General features: G+C 36.4%; 1 protein-coding gene across 2 annotated transcripts in view; it reads right to left on the reverse strand.

Moving 5' to 3' along the window:
* Nucleotides 1–452: 452 nt before the first annotated feature.
* SLC41A2 (solute carrier family 41 member 2) overlaps nt 453–14,941 on the reverse strand; it is a 33,115-nt gene continuing 18,626 nt past the window's right edge. Inside the window, exons 6-12 of one of the 2 annotated variants that reach the window (XR_004255751.1) lie at nt 14,672–14,818; nt 12,503–12,650; nt 10,550–10,629; nt 8,338–8,469; nt 7,033–7,181; nt 4,270–4,362; nt 729–815 (exon numbers count right to left, since the gene is read on the reverse strand). Coding sequence is in view for 1 of the 2 variants with exons in the window: in XM_032221652.1 (XP_032077543.1) it covers nt 630–815; nt 7,033–7,181; nt 8,338–8,469; nt 10,550–10,629; nt 12,503–12,650; nt 14,672–14,818 (842 nt within the window). In the remaining variant the exon portion in view is untranslated. Of the gene's footprint in view, nt 816–4,269; nt 4,363–7,032; nt 7,182–8,337; nt 8,470–10,549; nt 10,630–12,502; nt 12,651–14,671; nt 14,819–14,941 lie in introns of both variants that reach the window. The other variant, XM_032221652.1, reaches the window with a different exon arrangement.

Below are 14,941 nucleotides of genomic sequence, written 5' to 3' on the forward strand. Positions count from 1 at the left end.
TCTTGAGTTACAATCATTAATTCAACATTATTATTGTCCATGCATGATCATACTGTATTATCTCTATGAGAAACATCTTTCCTATTTCAACAGATTAATTTTCTTGAACAGAAAGTGTTCCATCCCTTTTCTGCCAGCAAATAAAATAAACGCAATGTCGAATGTCTTCCTTGAACCTTATTGATATGCAAAAATAATATCTTTTGCATTATGGGTTATCTCTATTTCATGTTGTGAACCCATTATATTATATGACTTCAAATGCATAGCCAGACTGCCTAATGAAACGCATGCTACATTTCATTAGGCAGATACATCAGTGGTTAAACCACATCATTCTGTTACCTATCAACTATATTTTATTTCCTGACATAACGCTGCCCAACTTTCTCTTTCTGTGATGAGAAAGAGTCCCAAACACACCTTTGCAGTGTAAAAATACTTGAAGCCTCTTATTTTAGTTTTTTATTGTTTTAAAAAAGTTAAGGCTGTTTAATATCAGTGTCAACACTGACGTTACGGTAATGAAACTCAACTACTCTCTTAATATATTTCATATGAAATGCTAAATCAAGTGGTCCCTACTCTGAGACATCAACTAATGGGATAAATTAGGTGTTATTAATTTATTAATCTCCTACATCTCCATCCCTATCCCCAATCAGCCACAGGAAATGAAAACTCAGTGCAAGTAAGGCAGTTCCAAGAAAATCTCCAAGTGCAGTAAGATAAGGAATAGAAAAACTATCTGGATCTTTCCCTTTTTTCCAGATGTGGTGCACCATCCAGTCAGCAATCCATAATAAGATAAATACCTATGAGAGAACAACACGGTTAGGGACATGATTAAATATTATGTTTAAACAGCAATGAAACTTTGATGGAAACATACAGTTGAAAAAGTACCATATTTTTCGGAGGATAAGACGCACCTTTTTTGCAAAAAACGGGCCTTTTTGGGAGGTCTGCAGAGTGCAATAACTTTTTTTTAATTTGCCTCTTCAAAATCTTGGTGTGTCTTATACTCTGGTGCATCTTATACGCCGAAAAATATGGTAGTTAAAAATCATCAGGTTAAAATATTGTTGGATTTCCAAATACAAACTGATTTAGTCTTGGCACACAACACACCAGATTTAACTGTGGTTGAAAAGAAGAAAGCATGGAAAATTGATGTGGCGATACCAAGGAGCAGTGGAATAGAAGACAAAGAATTAGAGAAGATCAAAAGTATCAAAATACGAAAATTGAACTTAAAAGATAAACATAAAGGGAGTGTGGTAGTTTCCTTGTGTCAATTACAAATGGCCACATGTATATTATGTTGGTATACATCATGGCAACCTAAGTTCTTGGGAAGAACTTGAATTCCAGAAAAAGAATTGGCAGCTGTGATTTCACTTAGTTGAATATCTGTCAGTGGTAGGTTTTCATTTTTTTTACTACCGGTTTGCTCGTGCGTGTGTGTGACACTTCCGGGTGGGTGGGCGGAGTCTCCTGCCACTGCCACTACCGGTTCGCCCGATCCGGGCTGAACAGGCAGAAACCCACCTCTGATATAGATGCCTTGGGTGCAATCCCCAAAAAATTGGAGTTCCATGTGAACACCCTTGGCATTACAATTGACAAAATTACCCTCAATTGCAAAAGGCAGCTTATTTGGAACAGCCTACATCCTGTGCTGATACTGTTAACAATAACAAACAACTTCTGCATATCCCAGATCCTTAGGAAGAAGTCAATAGATACTTAAAAATGCCAAATCCAGTCTAAACATCTGGCTGACTGTGTGACGAATCATAATCATAATTTCCTTGTTATTTACCTTTTTACAGGAATTGCTTAAACTAAATAACCAGCCTGCAGAGTTATAACTTAAACTAATCTAATTTGGGAAATTATATTTCCAACCTAAAGAGTTCTATAGATTTCTACAGGCGGAAACAAATTTAAAATATTGCAAACTTTGTATGTCTCACAATATTTTATAGACCAGTTTGAAAGTTCATATTTCTTTAAAAATAATGTAAGTAATCAACATCCCAAATCAGAAACATGTTAAGTATTAAGTACCCTGAAATAATTTAATACTTCTAAAAGCACAAAACCTTTGATTTTATGCTACAAAGGAAAATATCCATATGGCTACACGATTTTCAAATGATCAAGTTTCTTTCTAGTTTTGCCATTATAGAAGGAACATGTTTTATTTATTTAGATAAAGATCTTTACTGAAAAAGTCACTATGTAGTCTAAGCTAATTATATGTGTGCTAGGTGTGAGCCTAAGCTAATTATATGTGTGCTTAGTGTGCTACTCTTTAATCCAAAAAATTATATTTGAAAGACTCTTTTTTCCCCCTCCTGGAATAGGATTTTTTAAGACAGGTCCTCTTTTTTCCAAAGCAGACAACACTGGCCATTTAAAACTTCATGCAAACATTTGTTAATCTCATACTCTTCAAAAAAACCACAAGACACACTAACAGCACTTATCTCTACATGAGCAACATCCTGTCACTTCATATCAAATATGGGATGTTATTACCTAGCCCCATTATTTTAGCTGACCAGGAAGCCCACATTAAGGAGAGCAAAGGTGAATATTTTCCCCTTCCAGTCACCTGAGTAGGTCAGGATTGACTTCTGTGCCTATGCCTCAACACTAATCATATGGCAGGGGGGAATACAAGGAGTGGGGAAGGGCAAATGTTCAAAAGCAGATGTCTGAAAGTATGAATGGGAAAATGGAGATTAAAAATATTCTAAAATGTAAGCTAACTAAAATACCATGACATAATACAGGGATTTTCAAAAAGACCTTTAGAACTTTATTCATTCAGAATGCCTGGGACATAACAAATATAGTCGTTAGTTTGAATGAAGAGAAGGTATTTAGATATCATATAATGTTTTAAAAATGCCAATTATCACAGCTTATGTTGTGTTGTCTTAGCCACTGAGCAGTGTTTCAGGGGCTAAGACGCTGAGCTTGTCAATCAGAAAGGTTGGCAGTCTGATCAATAAGTAGGAATTTAGTAACTCTTAGATTATTTTAGATTGTTATTAAATGTTTATTTGTTAACAAATAATTAACTGTAATAACAATAATGAAATGATAATGGATACAGCTTAGTGCTATATACATGTACTGGCAAACTAGTAAAAGCAATTTGGATATAAATTGCAAATTGTGACTTGGGAAAAAGGCCTATAAATTTTATTAACAAATTTTTATTTAGATCTTGTCATAAAGGTGTAAGGGTTTTTTTTTTGGGGGGGGGTGTATGACGAGAGGAGATGGGACATAAATAGTGAATGATTTTTAGCCAATTATAATGACAACAAGGAAATGTCAATGGACATTGTTTAATAATACTATATATACATGCTATGGTATTGGAAAAAGTAACTTGGATATAAATTCTAAGCAGTGAGTTGGGGGGAAAAGGGGGGGAGGTTTAGAAACATTATTAATTGACTTTTACTTAAAAGATGTCATAAAGGTGTAATGTTATTGGAGGATTTTTTGAAATAGCTAATGAGTGCCATTATGTGGTTGTGTCTTTAAGTATGAATGATTTGAGGTAAAAGCATGTTTAAATAATTGTAGTCAAATGAGAATTGTGGTATATTGATAGTAAGATATACAAAGATTTTTGATTTAAAGTGTATCATCTAATATGAACTATAAGTAATAACTGTGGAAGAAATGCACGAAAGTTATCTGTAACCAATCAACACGCTTTCTACAAGATGTAATGAAGGATGATGCTTTTTTTGTGTTTTTGTTCAATTAAAATAAAAAAAACTTTTCAAAAAAAAAAAAAGAAAGGTTGGCAGTTCGGTGGTTCGAATCCCTAGCGCTGCATAACGGAGTGAGCTCCCATTATTTGTCCCACTTCTGCCAACCTAGCAGTTCAAAAGCACGTAAAAATGCAAATAGAAAAGTAGGATTCCACCCCCCCCCCTTTGGTGGCAAGGTAACAGCATTCCGTGCACCTTCGGCATTTAGTCATGCTGGCCACATGACCACGGACTTCGGACAGCACTGGCTGTTCAGTTTTGAAACAGAGATGAGCACTGCCCCCTAGAGTTGGGGATGACTAGCACATATGTGTGAGGGGAACCTTTACCCTTAACTTACAAATAAATAGAGCAATCTGTAGAGCAATCACAATCACTGAGATGTGGTCTGATGCCAATCTAGCTAATCCATTGGTCTTTCTATAAATTCTAACAACACAAAGACACCACCTGTATCCCTTACATGAAAATCTGAGCTCCCATTCCACCTTGAGTTTTACACTGTAGGATCATTTCTCAGCAAGGAGTATCCTCTCTTATCTTATCCTCTTGTCTCCTATCAAAAATAAACGATGTTAAATTGTGTTTGAGAATAATATTTGGTTTCTGAAAGATGAAACACTACTACCTTCCACCTACTATTTGCTGATTTGTCTTTGTATCTCTACCCCTCCAATAAGTATGATATATTTTAAAAAAAGAACTACTAATATTATGCTCAAGTCCAGCATTGCTGCTGCTATGGGGACATCTCATGATACACAATCATTCCCATTACTTAGCTGACAATTTTCCAATTGTTATTTCAGAGTGCCAGGATCTGATTGCTAAAGTGAATTGTTTATTTTCAGATCTCTGCAATTTTCTAGCTGTTAGTCTTCACAAATATCTGATAATGTCCATTTATTTAGAGATTATGCCTCCTTTATATTGCTAAAACATCAAGAAAGGCCATCACATGTGTGTTCACATTATCATTTTATTAATTTTTCTTTTCAAAATCTTGTATATTGTTGAATTGTTGCTTTAAGTCAGATTTGTCTGGCTACCATTAGAACAGTGTTTCTCAACCTTGGTGAGTTTAAGTCCAGTGGGCTTCAACTCCCAGAGAGTTGAAGTCCACAGGACTTAAAGTCGCCAAGGTTGAGAAACACTGCATTAGAAGATAAATATTCCCACATGAACATTTGGATCACTATTCTCAGTAAGAAAAGATCAACAGCCAATCTAATGAATTCTACCTTACATGAACATTTGCAGAACAATTCTGATTTTAAATAAATTGACCATTTCTGTTTAAAGTTCAAGGTGAGTTTCCCCATTACTTGTTTATTTCAAGTCCTGTTAAACATAGTGTTTTCAATTTTGGCAACCTTAAGATTTATGGACTTCAACTTCCAGAATTTTCCAGTCAGTCTGCTGCTTATGGAATTCTGGAAGTTGAAGTCCACACATTTTGAAAACGGCCAAGGTTTAAGAATACTACCTTAATATAACTGAATTCTGAGATTTCTCATGAAGATGCAAACATATCAGAGAACTCTTGGCAGGTTTAGCCAAAATGAAGGACAGGCTTTGGAAGTTACAAACTCGGAATCATGAAATGGATGGCTTGGTTATTGCTCTCTGGTATTCAGTTTTATGTGGCCGATAAGTCTTAAAATGAAGACTTAAAAAAACCTGAATATTGTGCAAGGAAACTGTTGTTCCCAATTCGGGTCTGAGCCTGGTGCCGAGGCCAATGAAGGACACCAGACACAAGGTGCAAGTTTTGATTGCTTTTTATTGGGGTACCCCAAGGAAAAGGGCTGCTGGCCTAAATGCCAAGGACAAAGAACAAAGGATTAAGAAAGCTTTATACATTTTCACTAAAGGAGAAGGCGGGACAAGGCGAGATAGTAACAGATATCATCTAATAAACATTTTAGTAATAATTCTACAATTGGTTCTATTGGTCTCTAGCTATCCCTATTCCTAAACCTTAGTGAATGCCCCAGGAGTTATCTAATACACATTTCATTTGCTGCAGGCCATCTCCATTGCTAACTTTTAGCTGAGATCTGCAAGTTGCCTAACTCTTATTACTTTTATCAGCTTTCTAACTATCCATAATTGTTACAAGCTTTACACATGCATATTTCCTGTTGAAAAGCATTCTTTGTTCTTGCCAAACAAACAATTACAGTCTTCCTGATTTACTTTTGAGTGTGTGCTATTTAGAAGACAGCCCATCAAAACTATACTGTCAACTTCGAAATGAACCTGGTCATCCCCGTTCCTCAGTTGCCACACAGGGTGGAAGGGGGTGGGGGACATAATGGAATGCATTACCAGACACAACAAAGAGCTTTCCCGGTCATCTCCACTGACCACAGATAAGGCTGGGAAAGGAGTGCCTGAAGAGCTCGCCAATTAATTCAATTGGCCAAAGTGACCTGTGACATTGGGGAATGGGGTTATTTCCTAGTTTAATTGTACTGAAACCACGGGAAAGATTTTGATTTGGTTTTCCATTGAAGCTGTGCCAATATGATGTACTCATTAAAGAAGACCTTTGAGAAGCAGCCAAGTGTCAAGGTTCTGATTTGCTTGAGTTTGTTAGTCAGAGACTTGACACTATACATTGTTATTGTTACTATTATTTTGCTATATTTTCTATTATTTAAAAGATTCTAATTAAATTGGGTGAAATGCAGTTTAGCTTTTTGGTTCCTAATATCTGAGGATAGCAGATATTAATGTAGCTAATAAAAGAACAATGAGACCTAAATATAATGGACAGAAGAACTGAATAATACAAAAGAATAAAAACATTTTTATACAACATAATGCTTTATAAAATTTGAGTATGCTGTATTGTACCCCACGAATCCTTCCAAACTAAAAATGCAAACACTGGATTTTCTTTACCAATTCACGATAATAATAAAGCAGAGGACCCCAACCCCTGGTCAATGTACTGCCACTGGCCCACAGCGTGCCAGAAACTGGGCTGCACAAACGAAGCTCCATCTTTGGGATAAAGGCAGCATGCCAAACCACGCCCCATCCGGTCCGTGGAAAAACCTCTCTCCACAGAACCGGTCCCTGGTGCCTTGGTTCCTGGTTGGGGACGCCTGTCATAAAGTATCACTGAGATACCATTTTGAGCAGTGGTGAACGAAAAGGGGACTGTTGTTACATCCATACGTAATCTATAATATTTCAAAAAAGGTTTCAGCCTTACCTGTAGAAGTGCTGTGAACAAATATACAACAATGAAGATGGGTGTCAAAGATGTGTGACCACTTTTCATTAAATGAATCGTGTACAAAAATATTAAATGCCCAGGAATCACCAACAGCAGAAGAACTTGAGCTGATTTATTGTTTACTCCTGTAAATAAGAATAAGTAACACTTGTTTGTCAATAAGAAGGCTACTGATATTTTCATTGGGTAATAAGATGACATTATTAGTTCATTCGGTTCTGTGGTTTTGGAAAAAAAATAACGGGAAACAGTCGGTTAAAAAGACACCAGTAATGACTGGATACACTGGGTATACTTGGTTTAATATCTCATAATGACTGAATCATTATCACGTGCAACATGTTGAAAATCAAAGGAAATGGCTTCTTTAAATATCCTGGACTGAATGATGAAATGACATTTTACTCTCATGAAAAAAAAATCCAACAAAGGGTTGCACACGGGGCAGAAATTAAGAAATCAAAAAGCAATATTTTTGCCTATGGAAATTCTCAAATCATCCAGGTCATGGTTTTCCCAAAGGTGCTTTTCAACTGAACTTTTTATGGTTTTTTTCCTTGAAAACGTTTCACTTCTCATCCAAGAATCTTCTTTGGTTTTGAGAAGCAAAATGTTTTCAAGAAAAAAAACCAAGAAAGCCAGAGGTGGGTTGCTCCTGGTTCGGCCCGGTTTGGCCGAACCGGTAGTGGTATTTAGCCCTGGCCACACCCTCAAATTGGTTCCCCAGTCGTCGCTGTCACTGTTTAGTAGTGTACACATGTGCACAGTTCACTGTAAATTGTTCTGCTCATGCACGAAGAACAATTTACATTGAACTGTGCACGTGCTCACAGCTTGCGTTTGGCGCATGCGCAAGAAGGGAACCGGTAGTAAAACCGGGAGCAACCCACCTCTTAAGAAAGTCCAGTTGCCTTTTAAAAAGAGAACCCACCTTTGGAAGAGCAATCTTCTTCTGAAATTTTTTAGATTATGGAACTAAGCATTCTAACTATTGCTAGTAACTACATTTGCTTTTTTTTAAAAATAGCAGTCCTACAACCCTTGAGAAACAAGCTGCATATAGGAAAAATGAAATAGAGGCATTTATTCAATGCTTTTGTTTGAATGCTGAACTTGATTCTAATAGAGGAATGTGCTATGTACAATGTAATCTGTAAACCTTCAAAAATGAAATACGGCTTACCTACCAATATCTTTAATCATAATATTTTCTTAAAGTATTACAAATAACATCTGGGAGAGAAAAATCAGAACGTAAAGAAAAGGTAACACAGCTTGTACCTGTGCCACAAAATGTTCTGCATGGATAACAGCAGCCTTTGGCTTCTTCTGGTAATTCTCCAGGAACACTATGTAAATGTAAATAAGTCGAAATTCTGCTGGCTTGAATTGCTACTAGATTACCACCAATCCCTATAGAGAACAGGCAGGAAAAATACCATTGTTTATTCATGATTACACAATAAGGCTAAGAAATAGATCTCACACTTTTTTTGTGTGTCTCGTTACCTAAAGTTTTATTGTTGCCATAAGGTAAAGATAAAAGTTCCCCTCGCACATATGTGCTAGTCGTTCCCGACTCTAGGGGGCGGTGCTCATCTCTGTTTCAAAGCCAAAGAGCCAGCACTGTCTGAAGACTTCTCCGTGGTCACGTGGCATGACTAAATGCACACAGAACGCTGTTACCTTCCCACCAAAGGTGGTCCCTATTTTTTCTACTTGCTTTTTTACATACTTTCGAACTGCTAGGTTGGCAGAAGTTGGGAAAGTAACGGGAGCTTACTCTGTTTTTGCGCTAGGGATTCAAACCACTGAACTGCCGACCTTTCTGATCAACAAGCTCAGCGTCTTAGCCACCGAGCCACCACATTCCTTTGCTGCCATACACAATGAATAACTGTCTTATTGCTTTGTGATTTCAGGTAGTCCTTGACTGACAATCATTTGTTTAGCAACAATTTGAAGTTATAATGGCACTGAAAAATATGACTTTTGACCAATCCTCAGCTTTCTGATTGTTGCAGCATGCCCACGGTCATATAATCAACATTTGAGCCCTTGGCAATTGGCATGTATTTATGACAGTGGCAATGTCCCAGGGTCACTTGTTCATTATTTGTGACTTTCTCAGCCGGGTCCTACAAGCAAAGTTAATAACGGGGGAAGCTGAATTTGCTTAACGGCCATGTGATTCACTTAATAACTGCCATGATTCGTTTAACAACTATAGCAAAAAAGATCATAAAACTGGACAAAGCTCACTTCAACACCACTTTGCTTAAATATAGAAATTCGGTCACAATTGCAGTCATAAGTCGAGGATTACCTGTATTAGCCAACATCTTATTACTGTTTCCAGCATATTTATGGATCAAAGTATAGTGGGAGCTACGTGGAAGACGGAAACTAAATCAAGGGAATCAACTTAAGAATGCATTGTATTTATAAAACAGATATTTGTCTAATATGCTAAAAGTAGGGAACTAATGCTGATGTTATTTAGGGAATATGATTGCTGGTCCAGGCTATGAAAATTGTAATTTCATATGATATAAAACACGGATGTCAAACTCGTCGCATCACGTTGCTGTCATGTGATGTTTCGCGACATTTTTCCCCTTTGCAGAGCTGGGGTGGGCGTGGCCTGCACATGATATATCCAGCCCACAGGCCGCCAGGTTGACATTCCTGATATAAAATGTTTTTGGTGATTGTTGTATCTACTATTTTTATCATTGTGTGGGCATGCATGTGCACACCCACCAACCCCAAGCCCCCCTCCCAAAGTTGGCCTGTTGGAAGCTCTTAAAAACATGGCTCTTCCCTCAGACTTTGGGACCAGAGTATTAATTTGGATGTTTTGCTTTGCTGGTAGACAGCATGATTATTTTTACCTAGTATATTTTATTATTATGTTTACTATGCTTATATGTATATTTTGTTTGTAAACACGTTAGCCACCCACACTAATTTGATTAACATGGATGGCTAGATGAATTTTGCTAACTCTAAAACAATTTTCTCATACTAACGAATATATGTGGAAATTCAAACTATATAGAAAGAAATCTATGCACTGAAATATAACTACTTAGGCATCCATACTGATTATTACAACGTTACAAACAGAGTTATTACTACCGGTATCTGTGTATTTGTGTTTGTATGTATCTGTATAATGTTTACAGAAATCTTTATATAGCAGTACATAGAAATGTCTAAGACAATGTTTTAAAATATGTATCTGGGATCTAAATATATAAACTATATAAGATTTAAAAGTATATTTTTTTTATCCCCATCTGATCCTATGAATGTATATTTATCTTTTCACAACAGAAACCAGGAACTGTTTTTACTCTAAAATTACAGTGTGACTTTACAGTAGTACATACCCACCCACTTATGTCTCGATTTGGTCTGGAATATTTTTTTTACCTAATGAGCATGCAGTGAACCACAGCAATTTTAAGAAATTCCACGTCTCCCTTACCATTGATTACTGGAGTATAAACAACAATCCCAACCAAATTAGGATCAGATACAGTTGTATCCAGAATAAGGCCACCAATACTGAAAAAGAAAATTGAAATTTCAGACAGGGCTAGTCAGACTGTAAAAACTATTTAAATATTTTGAACGATATTATGGCTTAATAAACAAAACAGAAATAATTTGGAAGCTACGTATATCTGTTACACATTTTGCTATATTGTTTCTAAGAATCAATCTAATAATACCAGGAAATATTCTTAACATAACCTATAAAACATTGAACTGTACTAGAAAAGTTGAGTTTGAACATACTATAGATATTGTGGTAAGATGGATGGTAAGCAAATTTAATAAATAAATAAATAAAACATTTACATATGTTTTATTGTAAAAATCTACTTCTGCCAACAGAAAACAGAAAACACCATCTAGTACTTAATTTTATCTTCCAGATAAGTACATAGCAATAAATAAAATATAAATTTTTATAAATTTAAAAATTAACCACACTGAAGTCTATTGAATCTAAATGGATAAAATGTACGTTTGTGCCGGCAGAAGTCCACTTATGATCATATTCACTTTTAAAGCCTCATACATCTTAAATCCAAAAGAATCATCTCCTCTCACTCTAGTTAACGGCACCTTAATATTGTATCTAGGGTGCCTTCATTTGGGAAAGCTTGTTATTTTTAAGGGGTATGTAAAACATTTTGACGTTGAAACATTCCATTGATGATTGAGGGAACTAGGAATGGCTAATCTAATGAAGAGAAGGATTAGTGGTAACATGATAGCAATTTTCCTGTATGTGAGTTACTGTCCCAAAGAAGGCGTTGAGTTATTATTCAAAGCACCTAAGAGCACGACTGGGAGTAATCATTAAACAGAGATCCAGCCTAGAACTAAGAAGAAATTTCCTGAGTGACGACAATTAACCAGTGGAATAGCTTGCCTTCAGAATTTCTGGGTGCTCCATCAATGGAGGCTTTCAAGAAGACCCTGGATAGCCATTTGTATGGAATTGTATAGGGTGTTTAATTAAATAAATGTCACAAATCAACTTTGAACTATGATGGCGCAGTAGTTAGAATACAGTGTTGAAGGCTAATTCTGCTAACTGCCAGCAGTTCGATTTTCACCAGCCCAAGGTTGACTCAGCCTTCAATCCTTCCGAGGTTGGTAAAATGAGGACCCAGATTATTGGGGGCAATTTGCTGACTCTGTGACCAGATTTTAGAGGGCTGTAAAGCACTATGAAGCGGTATATAAGTCTAAGTGCAATTGCTATTTGGGGGGGAACTAAGGGATGCCTCTGTTTTTTAACGAACAGGGTAGGAATTGCACTCCAAGACATAGTTAGGTACCAAAGACATGACGGGAGAAAGGACAATGTCCATGGTTTAACATACATTTATTTAACATTATTTTCCTGCAATTAATAATTTTCTCTCTATTAAATTAGAAAATGCAATTGCTAATTTAAAGGCAACCTTTCTAGAGCTTTGGTGACACATTGGTTAGAATGAAGTATTCTCTACCCATAGCCAGGACTGGCTCAGGTTGACTCAGCTTTCCATCCTTCCAAAGTCGGTAAAATGAGGGTCCAGATTGTGGGGCGCAATATGCTGAGTCAGTAAACTGCTTAAAGAGGGCTGTAAAGCACTAGGGAGCGGAATGTAAGTCTAAGAGGGCACTATGGAGAGGAATGTAAGTCTAAGGCATACACAATTACATAAGCTGATTTTTTAAAGCATAGAATAGAAGGCACATCTTCTCCAACACACACGCACACACACGTGTGTTTATGTGTGTGTGTTGGAGATGTGACTTCTATTCTATGCTTTAAAAAAATCAGCTAATGTAATTGTGTGTACACCTTCCCAGCATCTTACTTTATTTGGTTTGGATCCTTGTTAAACACTTTCTAAATGTCATTAAAACTCCTTACCTGCTAATGACCATTGCAGTTATAACAGGCTCCCACCCGGAATGGAGGACTGTCCTTGTAGCTGGATGCTTAGCAGCAATTATAATCCACATAGGAGTCAGAGCCAAGAAAAAGGCACCAACTAACGGCGATATATAATAATAGCTCTCTAGAATTAAAACAAAATGTTAGGCGTTATTATAAAATTCTGAGGAAATTAGTTGCTAGTTTTTATGAGTATCTTATTTCAGATTGAAACTTTTCTTGCAATTCTCCTCCATTACAAATAAAATTATTAATTATAATATGCTTTGTTATTAATAAGGCTTACATATATCTCATGATTAGAATCACTATTTTATGCCTGAATAACTATGACAAGATCAAGGTAATGTGTTAAAAAAAGCGGATTGTTAAAGGAACAAAGAAAGGTAATTGAGCACACCAGTTTGATCTTATCACCAAGTTTTTAGCGTGAAGTCTTACTGAAAATTCACAATGATTACGGGTTCTAGAGTTCTTTTGTTAATAACACTTTCTACTATTTCCGTAGTAGGATTCACCATATGATTATTTCAGAAGGTGATAGTATTCAGCTAACTTTATTTAGAGCTGAAAGGGCTGGGCCTAATTAGTACCTAGGATGCTTAAAGGGCTGTAATCTAGATTAGAAAGTAGAAAACTCAAGAAAGGTTCTACCAAAAGTTTGTATCGGTAATTATAACTGACAGTGAAAATAGTTGCCATTGTTTATTCCTTTTAAAAGACATAATTTGCCTGTATTGTAACAACCCTAGGAGGTGCACAAAACAATAAATTTCCAAATAACCAGAATGCAACTAAATAAAAACAACAATGCAACGGCATGTCTGATCATTGATATTTAGAGCACTTTTTTTCCAGAAGTATTTACACTAAAACAATTACAAGTAAAAATATTAAATGCATCCAGTGTTTACATTTTAATCAGGTACCTTTAATATGAGTTACTATCTACAAAAGGTTTCTCAAGACATTCAATCTGCAATCCAACAGCACCCTCTAGTGCTTTCAAAGGATATTAAAAGAGAACACAGGTAGTCCTCAACTTACAACCACCACTGAGTCCAAAATTTCCATTGCCAAAGCAAGACGGTTCTTAAGTGAGCTTTGCCCCGTTTTATGAACTTTCTTGCCACAATTTTTATGTGAATCACTGCAGTTGTTAAGTCAGTAACACGGCTAAGTGAACCTGGCTTCCCATTGACTTTGCTCGTCATAAGGTCACAAAAGGTGATCACATGACCCTGGGACACTGTATCCATCATAAATATGAGACAGTTGCTAAGCATCTGAATTTTGATCACGTGACTAAGGGAGATGCTGCAAAGGTCGTAAGTGTGAAAAACAATTATAAGTCGCTTTTTTCAGTGCTGTTGCAACTTTGACCAGTCACAAAACGAATGGTTGTAAATTGAGAACTATCTGTAGTTTAAAAAACAATTTTATAGGTACTCTTCAACTTAGGACCACAACTGAGCCCCAAATTTATGTTGTTAAGTGAGAAATTTGTTAAGTGAGCTTTGCCCCCATTTTACAACTTTTGCCCCCATCTTACAACACATTTGTTAAGTGAATCGCTGGAGTTGTTAAATTAGTAACACGGTTGTTAAGTGAATCTGGCTTCCCCATTGACTTTGTTCGGCAAAAGGTGGTCGCATGACCCCGGGACACTGCAGATGTCATAAATAAATGTGAGTCAGTTGTCAAGCATCTGAATATAAATCCCATGGCCATGGCGATGCCCCAATGGTCATAAGTGTGAAAAATGGTCTTAGCACTGTTGTAACTTCAAAAGGTCACTAAGTGATATGGTTGTAAATCAAGGACTTACACCTGTACTTTCAACACTGTTCAATCACCCTGTCTTGTTCTTTCCTAAGTCTTTTGTTTATAATCCCTGTGATATCCAAACATTTCTTCATTTTTCTTTTTATTTTCTTATTAACAATATAAAAATTAATTCAGTTTAATGTCACGCCGATGTATCTGAGATATCTGGAAACACACTTAGTTTCAAGTAAGCAAACTCTCCTTTTAAAAGTTTCCCTGTCAAAATATTACTCAAAGGAAATAGGTTCAAGAGGTTAGGGCTGGGAGTTAAGATACTTCGAACTGGCGAATTAGTTCTTACAAAGAAAGAACACTTACCAAGGCAATCATATAAACCCTGACTTATCCATGCCAAAATGGCAAGCGTGATTAGATCTCCAAAGCTGGCTGCAATAGGGGTGGCAACATTGTCAGGGTTTATGCCAGTCTTCTTAGAGCCAACAATAACACCAACCATTATTATGCCTAAAACCATGGTAATAGAAAGTGGGTCAATCTTATGCTGTAAACTCACAAATTTATAGTGTCACTTCTTAATCAAAGCAATATATAGTGTTAATGCCATTAAATATGTTTATAGCAAAACCA

This window comes from Thamnophis elegans, chromosome 7 (assembly GCF_009769535.1).
Source record: "Thamnophis elegans isolate rThaEle1 chromosome 7, rThaEle1.pri, whole genome shotgun sequence".
NCBI lineage: Eukaryota > Metazoa > Chordata > Lepidosauria > Squamata > Colubridae > Thamnophis > Thamnophis elegans.